Source organism: Sebastes umbrosus, chromosome 10 (assembly GCF_015220745.1).
Source record: "Sebastes umbrosus isolate fSebUmb1 chromosome 10, fSebUmb1.pri, whole genome shotgun sequence".
NCBI classification, from domain to species: Eukaryota; Metazoa; Chordata; class Actinopteri; order Perciformes; family Sebastidae; genus Sebastes; species Sebastes umbrosus.
In genome coordinates, this window is record NC_051278.1 from 7,921,165 (window position 1) to 7,932,049 (window position 10,885).

The 10,885-nt window shown below is 40.0% G+C and overlaps 1 protein-coding gene across 32 annotated transcripts; it reads right to left on the minus strand.

Annotated features, from left to right (window-relative positions):
- Positions 1–1,149: 1,149 nt before the first annotated feature.
- LOC119495504 (putative surface protein SACOL0050) lies at positions 1,150–10,885 on the minus strand. 32 transcript variants are annotated; one of them, XM_037782025.1, is made up of 31 exons: positions 10,728–10,885; positions 10,129–10,331; positions 8,935–9,123; positions 8,604–8,785; positions 8,312–8,444; positions 7,478–7,588; positions 7,242–7,316; positions 6,972–7,138; positions 6,749–6,844; positions 6,588–6,665; positions 6,369–6,464; positions 6,186–6,245; positions 5,967–6,062; positions 5,562–5,657; positions 5,343–5,438; positions 5,123–5,218; positions 4,940–4,999; positions 4,721–4,816; positions 4,502–4,597; positions 4,319–4,378; positions 3,479–3,538; positions 3,260–3,355; positions 2,822–2,917; positions 2,639–2,698; positions 2,420–2,515; positions 2,201–2,296; positions 2,018–2,077; positions 1,799–1,894; positions 1,580–1,675; positions 1,367–1,407; positions 1,150–1,270 (listed from the first exon to the last, which is right to left on the minus strand). In XM_037782025.1, the coding sequence occupies exons 2-31, from the start codon at positions 10,303–10,305 to the stop codon at positions 1,173–1,175; spliced, it is 2,955 nt and encodes a 984-aa protein (XP_037637953.1). In that variant the 5' UTR covers positions 10,306–10,331; positions 10,728–10,885; the 3' UTR covers positions 1,150–1,172. The 32 variants fall into 32 exon arrangements, with proteins under 32 accessions (XP_037637953.1, XP_037637952.1, XP_037637954.1 ...); XM_037782024.1 differs by having other exon boundaries at positions 6,966–7,138; XM_037782026.1 differs by lacking the exon at positions 6,588–6,665 and having other exon boundaries at positions 6,966–7,138.

A 10,885-nucleotide genomic window follows, 5' to 3' on the forward strand; every position in this document is an offset into this window, starting at 1 on the left:
GTTCTGTCACTGTGTTTTATTATCCTATCATCATTAGTACCATTCATTGTAGTAGCTGTGGCAGTATTGGTAGTGGTAGTATTTGCAGAAGTTCTTGCTACGAGATACATTATATTTAATTATATAATATCACTATATATTATTGTATATATTGTTTTGTGATTGCAAGAGAAAATCGGGTATTTGTGGAACAGTTATTGAAACGACTGACTTATGTAGCCTATCTATGCTTAACCATAAGCACACTCTGCTTTACACTAAGTTTGAAATTCTAAAACACACTTTTTGCAAAAAAAGAAATTACAGTTATCTACAAACCTAAAAGCCTGTGTGTGTTGTTTGCTAAACACTGCCATTAAAATACCTCACTCAATTATTAATCCTGCACCCAGAATGCACCTGTGTAAACACCTGTAACGTTACTGTAATATACAATTACAGTAACAGTTACTGTAAAAATAAAATACGGTTATGGTAGTGTAAATTTGAATTATGGTAACTTCCCTAAAAACCTTTTGAAATGTCTAACAGTTCGGGCACAATCCTCTCATTCTGGCACAGTATGTATATAATGTATATGCCGAGGAGAGGTGACTGGTTATTAAGCTGGCAAGTGGAATCACCAAGAAAGCTCTGTTACATATAGAAACATACAAGGAGCTGGACCAGGAACACAGAGGTTAAATTATTATTATTTTTTTATTTTAGGTTCATTAATCTTTGTTAAATCTATGATTTAAGTGGGAGGAAACCGGATCACCCGGACTAAACGTACGCATAACATTTAAGCGTCAATTTAGTTTCCAACCAATCTGACAGGCATGTGTTTGGCCAGTGGGGAGAAACCGGATCACCCGGACTAAACGTACGCATAACATTTAAGCGTCAATTTAGTCTCCAACCAATCTGACAGGCATGTGTTTGGCCAGTGGGGAGAAACCGGATCACCCGGACTAAACGTACGCATAACATTTAAGCGTCAATTTAGTCTCCAACCAATCTGACAGGCATGTGTTTGGCCAGTGGGAGAAACCGGAACAACCGGTGAAAACTCACACAAACACCAACAATGCCACCATGCTGCCTGTAAGGACAACTACAAATGCTTTTGTAGCAGAACACTTGAGAGGTCACCTCTCAGGTCTTTTGCTACTAAACCTCTGTAGAAACTGTCAGTCCTGCACGTTCTTCACGTTGCAGCAAGGGCAAATGGCCTTCTTCATCCAGGACAGGAAACGTTTGAAGCCGTTCTTCTTTTTCTTCTTCTTGTCTGAAAATAAATCAACGTTAAACACCTCAACCATCCCCAGATTAAAAAATAATATGGAATTCTCAACAATTAAGAAACAAGATCATTTCTTCTTACCAGAAGTGTCGGGAGAGAGGTCTTCGTTGTCCGGATGGATCCTGGTGGCGTCCACAGGAGTGGGAGGAAGTGGAGCAGATTGGGGATTAAAAATATAAATGCACAGAGAGTTAGTATTTTTGTCCTGTTTTTGTCATGACAAAAAATCTGCTTCAATATGGCTCAGTTTCTCTCTTCTGTTGGAGGGGTGAGGTTCAGAGAAAATAATCTTACATTGTTTCACCGTCCTCATCAGACGTCTTTTCCAGGTGTCTACGGTTCTTGGGGCCTGAAGACACAACCATGGAGATCCCGCCTGGCAGTGAGTAACTGTTGAATCAAGACATACAATTAAATGACGTTCTTATTGATTACTCTGATCATTTTGCCAATTAATCCATTTCTCTCTTCTGTTGGAGGGGTGAGTGCCATGTTCAGAGAAAATAATCTTACATTCTTTCATTGTCCCGATCAGGAATCTCTTCCAGGTCAATGTTGATCACGGGGGCGGTGGGCTGATTCGCGATGACACCAGATGGCGGTGAGAAACTGTTGAATCAAGACATACAATTAAATGACGTTCCTATTGATTATACTAATCATTATGTCAATCAATCAATTCATTTCTTCAATTGGAGGGATGAGTGCCATGTTCAGAGAAAATAATCTTACATTGTTTCACCGTCCTCATCACAATCCTCGTCCAGGTCTGAACCGGATGACGATGAGGAACTGTTGAATCAAGACATACAATTAAATTACATTCTTATTGATTACACTAATCATTATGCCAATCAATCAATTTCTTTCTTCTGTTGGAGGGATAAGTGCCACGTTCAGAGAAAATAATCTTACCTTGTGTCACTGTCCTCATCAGACTCCTCGTCCAGGTGTGTACGGCTCTTGGGGGCTGAAGACACAACCATGGAGATCCCGCCTGGCAGTGAGTAACTGTTGAATCAAGACATACAATTAAATGACGTTCTTATTGATTACTCTGATCATTTTGCCAATTAATCCATTTCTCTCTTCTGTTGGAGGGGTGAGTGCCATGTTCAGAGAAAATAATCTTACATTCTTTCATTGTCCCGATCAGGAATCTCTTCCAGGTCAATGTTGATCACGGGGGCGGCGGGCTGATTCGCGATGACACCAGATGGCGGTGAGAAACTGTTGAATCAAGACATACAATTAAATGACGTTCCTATTGATTATACTAATCATTATGTCAATCAATCAATTAATTTCTTCAGTTGGAGGGATGAGTGCCATGTTCAGAGAAAATAATCTTACATTGTTTCACCGTCCTCATCAGAATCCTCGTCCAGGTCTGAACCGGATGACGATGAGGAACTGTTGAATCAAGACATACAATTAAATTACATTCTTATTGATTACACTAATCATTATGCCAATCAATCAATTTCTTTCTTCTGTTGGAGGGATGAGTGCCACGTTCAGAGAAAATAATCTTACCTTGTATCACTGTCCTCATCAGACTCCTCGTCCAGGTCAATGTTGTCCTCGGAGGCTGCAGGCTGAACCATGACGACACCGGATGGCAGTGAGACACTGTTGATTCAAGACATACAATTAAATGATGTTCTTATTGATTACTCTGATCATTGTGCCAATCAATCCATTTCTCTCTTCTGTTCGAGGGATGAGTGCCATGTTCAGGGAAAATAATTTTACCACCTTTCACTGTCAACACCAGACGTCTTTTCCAGGTGTGTACGGTTCTTGAGGGCTGAAGACACAACCATGGAGATTCCGCCTGGCAGTGAGAAACTGTTGAATCAACACATTCAATTAAATTACGTTCTTATTGATTACTCTGATCATTTTGCCAATTAATCCATTTCTCTCTTCTGTTGGAGGGGTGAGTGCCATGTTCAGAGAAAATAATCTTACATTCTTTCATTGTCCCGATCAGGAATCTCTTCCAGGTCAATGTTGATCACGGGGGCGGCGGGCTGATTCGCGATGACACCAGATGGCGGTGAGAAACTGTTGAATCAAGACGTACAATTAAATGACGTTCCTATTGATTATACTAATCATTATGTCAATCAATCAATTCATTTCTTCAGTTGGAGGGATGAGTGCCATGTTCAGAGAAAATAATCTTACATTGTTTCACCGTCCTCATCAGAATCCTCGTCCAGGTCTGAACCGGATGACGATGAGGAACTGTTGAATCAAGACATACAATTAAATTACATTCTTATTGATTACACTAATCATTATGCCAATCAATCAATTTCTTTCTTCTGTTGGAGGGATGAGTGCCACGTTCAGAGAAAATAATCTTACCTTGTATCACTGTCCTCATCAGACTCCTCGTCCAGGTCAATGTTGTCCTCGGAGGCTGCAGGCTGAACCATGACGACACCGGATGGCAGTGCGACACTGTTGATTCAAGACATACAATTAAATGATGTTCTTATTGATTACTCTGATCATTGTGCCAATCAATCCATTTCTCTCTTCTGTTCGAGGGATGAGTGCCATGTTCAGGGAAAATAATTTTACCACCTTTCACTGTCAACACCAGACGTCTTTTCCAGGTGTGTACGGTTCTTGAGGGCTGAAGACACAACCATGGAGATTCCGCCTGGCAGTGAGAAACTGTTGAATCAACACATTCAATTAAATTACGTTCTTATTGATTACTCTGATCATTTTGCCAATTAATCCATTTCTCTCTTCTGTTGGAGGGGTGAGTGCCATGTTCAGAGAAAATAATCTTACATTCTTTCATTGTCCCGATCAGGAATCTCTTCCAGGTCAATGTTGATCACGGGGGCGGCGGGCTGATTCGCGATGACACCAGATGGCGGTGAGAAACTGTTGAATCAAGACGTACAATTAAATGACGTTCCTATTGATTATACTAATCATTATGTCAATCAATCAATTCATTTCTTCAGTTGGAGGGATGAGTGCCATGTTCAGAGAAAATAATCTTACATTGTTTCACCGTCCTCATCAGAATCCTCGTCCAGGTCTGAACCGGATGACGATGAGGAACTGTTGAATCAAGACATACAATTAAATTACATTCTTATTGATTACACTAATCATTATGCCAATCAATCAATTTCTTTCTTCTGTTGGAGGGATAAGTGCCACGTTCAGAGAAAATAATCTTACCTTGCGTCACTGTCCTCATCAGACTCCTCATCCAGGTGTGTACGGTTCTTGGGGGCTGAAGACACAACCATGGAGATCCCGCCTGGCAGTGAGAAACTGTTGAATCAACACATTCAATTAAATTACGTTCTTATTGATTACTCTGATCATTTTGCCAATTAATCCATTTCTCTCTTCTGTTGGAGGGGTGAGTGCCATGTTCAGAGAAAATAATCTTACATTCTTTCATTGTCCCGATCAGGAATCTCTTCCAGGTCAATGTTGATCACGGGGGCGGCGGGCTGATTCGCGATGACACCAGATGGCGGTGAGAAACTGTTGAATCAAGACGTACAATTAAATGACGTTCCTATTGATTATACTAATCATTATGTCAATCAATCAATTCATTTCTTCAGTTGGAGGGATGAGTGCCATGTTCAGAGAAAATAATCTTACATTGTTTCACCGTCCTCATCAGAATCCTCGTCCAGGTCTGAACCGGATGACGATGAGGAACTGTTGAATCAAGACATACAATTAAATTACATTCTTATTGATTACACTAATCATTATGCCAATCAATCAATTTCTTTCTTCTGTTGGAGGGATGAGTGCCACGTTCAGAGAAAATAATCTTACCTTGCGTCACTGTCCTCATCAGACTCCTCATCCAGGTGTGTACGGCTCTTGGGGGCTGAAGACACAACCATGGAGATCCCGCCTGGCAGTGAGAAACTGTTGAATCAAGGCATACAATTAAATTACGTTCTTATTGATTACACAGTCATTATGCCAATCAATCAATTTCTCTCTTCTGTTAGAGGGGTGAGTGCCATGTTCAAAGAAAAAATAATCTTACATTCTTTCATTGTGCAGATCAGGAATCTCGTCCAGGACAATGTCGTTCTCAGGGGCTGCAGGCTGAACCATGATGACACCAGATGGCGGTGAGGAACTGTTGAATCGAGACATACAATTAAATTACATTCTTATTGATTACACTAATCATTATGCCAATCAATCAATTTCTCTCTTCTGTTCGAGGGATGAGTGCCATGTTCAGAGAAAATAATCTTACCACGTTTCACTGTCCTCATCCCAATCCTCGTCCAGGTCAATGTTGTTCTCAGGGGCTGCAGGCTGAACCATGATGACACAAGATGGCGGTGAGACACTGTTGAATCAAGACATAAAATTAAATGATGTTCTTATTGATTATACTGATCATTTTGCCAATTAATCCATTTCTCTCTTCTGTTGGAGGGATGAGTGTCATGTTCAGAGAAAATAATCTTACATTGTTTCATTGGCCAGATCAGTCATCTCCTCGTCCAGGTCTGAACTGGATGACGATGAGGAACTGTTGAATCAAAACATACAATTAAATGACCTTCTTATTGATTACACTAATCATTATGTCAATCAATACATTTTTTTCTTCTGTTGTAGGGATGAGTGCCATGTTCAGAGAAGATAATCTTACCTTGTGTCACTGTCCTCATCAGACGTCTCGTCCAGGTCAATGTTGTTCTCAGGGGCTGCAGGCTGAACCATGACCACACCAGATGGCAGTGAGACACTGTTGAATCAGGACATACAATTAAATTACGTTTTTATTGATTACTATGATCATTTTGCCAATTAATCCATTTCTCTCTTCTGTTGGAGAGATGAGTGCCATGTTCAGAGAAAATAATCTTACATTCTTTCATTGTCCAGATCAGGAATCTCGTCCAGGTCTGAATTGGATGACGATGAAGAACTGTTGAATCGAGACATACAATTAAATTAGATTCTTATTGATTACACTAATCATTATGCCAATCAATCAATTTCTTTCTTCTGTTGGAGGGATGAGTGCCATGTTCAGAGAAGATAATCTTACCTTGTTTCACTGTCATCATCAGACTCCTCGTCCAGGTCAATGTCGTTCTCAGGGGCTGCAGGCTGAACCATTATGACACCAGATGGCGGTGAGACACTGTTGAATCAAGACATACAATTAAATGACGTTCTTATTGATTACACTGATCATTGTGCTAATTAATCAATTTCTCTCTTCCATTGGAGGGATGAGTGCCATGTTCAGAGAATATGATCATACCACTTTTTTCTGTCCAGATCAATGCTCTTCTTGGGGGCTGCAGGCTGAACCATGATGACACCGGATGGCGGTGAGACACTGTTGAATCAAGATATACAATTAAATGACATTCTTATTGATTACACTGATCATTGTGCCATGTTCAGAGAAAATAATCATACCACTTTTCACTGTCCAGATCAGACGTCTTTTCCAGTTGTGTACTGTTCTCGGGGGCGGCGGGCTGAACCATGACGATCCCGGCTGGCAGTGAGATACTGTTGAATCAAGACATACAATTACATGACATTCTTATTAATTACACTGATCATTAAGCCAATCAATAACATTGATTCATTGGGGGCACCAGGCATACAAACAGATGCACACAGGACTTACCAGGACCTGAGGGGGAGGTTGCTTTCGTGGTAGCGCCTGGTTAAGAATGGGTGGTTGGAAATAGCATTAGGGGAAATCCTCAACCTCCCATCCCACCTGAGCATCTCCTTCAACAGATCAATGCAAGCCCCCCTCTGATCGGCTTCTTTGTCATTGTTTTTCTCCAGACGCATCTGGTTTAGGATACAAATGGAAAATACAACACTGGTCAAGTCTTTTTCCTAAATCATGAAAAGACAATAAATGAAAATCACTTTTCAGCAGCTAACCACCTACCGCCTTCAATGTTTCCAGAGAATGGAACGTGTCGGGCGGGTCGTCTGGGGAGTCATCTGCTGATCCTGGGTGCTCCTGAAGCGTGTAAAAGAAAGTTGAACATATTTAGGATACATATATGTCAATATAATTAGCTGATTACATGTAATAACTGTAGAAAAACTGTTTTTTTTAATAAGAGGAGGAAGGTTAAAGATAAATTAACAATTGGAAAAGTCAAAGAATGGGTATTATACCTTCAGAATCCACTCATCGGAGATACTTTTCTCAAAGAACATCTTGGATCTCAGACCAGCGTCGATGAGGTGCTTCGGTGGCGGACCCAGGAGATCGATCATGGATCGGAGCTGGATACAAAACGCATCATAAAAATAATCATTAGTAATGCCACCTATCTCTTTTGTCATTAAGCATTGCTATGGTTACAATTATAACATTCATAGCAATTGTACTACGTGCTTTGCAGCTGCCAAAAATAAAGAATAACACCAGAGTGTCACACAGTAGATAATCAGACTTGAAACTACTTTGAAAAAGATCTAAAAAGAGGCACTGGTCTGGCAAGCCTCATCTGTGTTGTAGCTTTCAATTAGGAACGCCCAGTTTCCAATCAAATTTAGGCCTCGATACTCCTCATTTAAGTGCTACCAGCTTGATGCTCTAGCTTGGTTGAGCATGCGCTTTAGTTTGAAAAGAATTCACTCGGATGAAGCCAAACACACACTCAAAGTTGTACCAGGAAGTAGCTCAGCAAAAAACGAATGGACCTTTACAGTCCATTAGTTTATTAACTGTTTGTTTTCATCTATAAATAGTGTTTCATATTTGGACTACTGGTTTAAAACTCTGATTGTGTGTGCTTGTGATTCTCAACTGAAAAGAATGATTTTCAAAGTAATGAAAATGAGTTCCAGTTTGTAAAAAACAAAAAACAAATAGAGGCCCAATCATTCTTTAGATAGCAAACTGAGGCTGGCCATTTAGGGAGAGTTAATAAATGCAGCAGTACTTGGTCTATCAGAAATAGAGTGGAAAGCAGGCAGAGAGTTGTTTCGTGGTCAAATACTCACTGTGTCATGGCTGTTTGTGTCGGGGAAGAGTGTCCGGCCAGTCAACATGATCCCCAACACGCAGCCCAGCGACCACATGTCGATGGCCTCAGAAAACGGGAGTCCCAACAGATTTTCTGGAGCGCTTAAAAACCTTGAATGAAATGAGGAACATTGATTTAATAATCAAAGCAAAACATAACTTGGAGTTACAAACTAAATAATAGCAGCAGCACGTTTTTAACAGAAGGTGGGGAGTATGCAGCCCTGAATTCAAGTATTCTCAGTTTAAAAAATTATCGGTGTTTCTTACCTGTTGTAAACCGGCTCGGCATCCGTGTCCGGCTTGACATCAGATTTGTATATTGCCTTGCCGAAGTCAATGAGTTTCACCCTCAGTGGAATTCTGTTGCGATTCGTCAGCATGATGTTGTCTGGTTTCACATCAGTATGGATCATGCCCTGCGTCTTCAGGCCATACAATGCGAATGCCAGCTGCAAGTAACAATGATAATATTAAGAATGAAATGTAGAGATAGAAAATTTGATCACATAAAAACAGAACTCCAAAGTTACAAAGTGCTTGGAAGTGTGGAGCACAGTTCGAAAGTGACAGAGCTTTAAGTTTCTTGCCGATGCCCTACCTGCTCAATGACTTTTCGGATGTCCTCCAGATGCATCTGGCCGCCTTCTTTTCGAATGTAGTCCAGAAGGCCGATATCCAACGTCTCAAACTTCAGACCAGTCTTGCCGTTAATGATGACCGTGCCAAGAAAATCCACAATGTTGAACCTGGTCATGTCGTGCTCCCTGAGGTCTCCTAGCACTTTCACCTGGGGAGACATGAAATGTTAACTGATATGTTCACATGGACTAACTAGCCATTATCAACAACAACAGTCATCACTACTACCCAGAAATATTAGAAACACTTGATGGGTGGAAGTGACAAAGATTAATTGATAAAAAAAAATGGTGATGAAAATGCATGTGAATTGAAGAAATGATCAAGTAATTTTATTCATTTAAAGCCGATTTGACTAAAACAGTCGTTATATGATGGAAACAGAGCCATGGTTCATCATTTTCGCGTCTTACATTCGTCAATCACAACACAAAATTGCTATTTGTCATTTAAAGAGGGGCCTCAAGGGTGGAAGTAACAAAAACTAATTGGAAGGAAAGGGAAGTGATGAAAATGCTTATGAATTAATAATGGAAGAATAGATTGATAAATTTGTTAATTGGTTTGATGAACTTGATTGACATTTTATTTGAAACAGTGTTGATCTGATAATCACCTGTCGACCATTCATCCTTCACAACACCTAAATGACATTTATAATTTACATCACGCAGTGTTTGTTACTTTCACCCAAAATGTCAATTATAAACCACGCACACTGACTACAGTGCAGACAAATGTCTTTTTTTTTTCACCTTGAAGCCACTTTCCTTAAATGATAAATGGCAATTTTGTGTTGTGAATGATGAATGATGAATGTAAACGGGGAAAATGATGAAACATGTCTCTGTTTTCATCATATCACAACTGTTTCAGTCAAATCCTCTTTAAATTAATCAAATCACTTGATAATTCAAGTATATTTCCTCCAGTTCAAGTATCGAGCGTGATAGTCTGTGCTGCCCATTCATGGTCTGGGACACTGTACCAGTCAGGCTCTTTGTTACCACTTTGGTGTAGTTTTGTATATAGTATGCAGTACTGCCATTATTACCATAGTCATTAGTACATACCCCACCCCACCCCATTTTTTCAAATGTCTATTTTACACCCATGAAATCAAAATCAGTCATCAAAACAAACAGTGTCCTACCTCGTGACTGAGGTCGTTGCCGTTTTTGCCAATCTTCACAACCATAGTCTCTCTAGTGCGTGGTTTCACACACTTGATGACTTGTGTATTATTGCCTTCAGCCAGAACTTTCTGGTACTCATATCCTCTGGGGATTGGGAGCTGGTCCTTATTTGAGTTGTTCGCTGATGTATTCATTTTCTCTCAAAGAGCTGGAAAGTGAACTGGGAACAAAAGAGAAAACGTTTTATGTATTATGTTATGAGTGCTGATTGAGCTCAGGTTGTTGAGACTTACTTTTTCAATATCAAGTTGGTAAATCTAATCTACATTCTCACAGATTATAACACACTTGCAAAACTGCGTGTTACATTTTCTGACACAAGCACATCATTTGTTTCATTATATATTTCACAGTGTTGTAGAAAAATTGATTATCTCTATGACCTCTCACCTCAATTAAATTTAGAATAAGGGACAATAGGTGGCTACTTTTAATGACTGACTAAATAGATCTTAATATTGTATATTTCTCTCCTATTTTCCTCCTCTGGTTGTAAATTAGAGGATTTTAGGAGCTCAAAATGTTGTTACATAGAGAGCAGTATAGAGTTACTCACCTTACACAGTTTGGCTTCAAAGTTTGGTTCTTCGGCTTGGTTCGATTTACCTGACAAGGAGCTTGTTGCCGCGCTTCTTGTCTGATCAGACAGGTCTTCTCATCACCTTATGTGAGCTCTCAGTTCTAGAACGCCTTTAAGATGTCATCAAGTCGTGA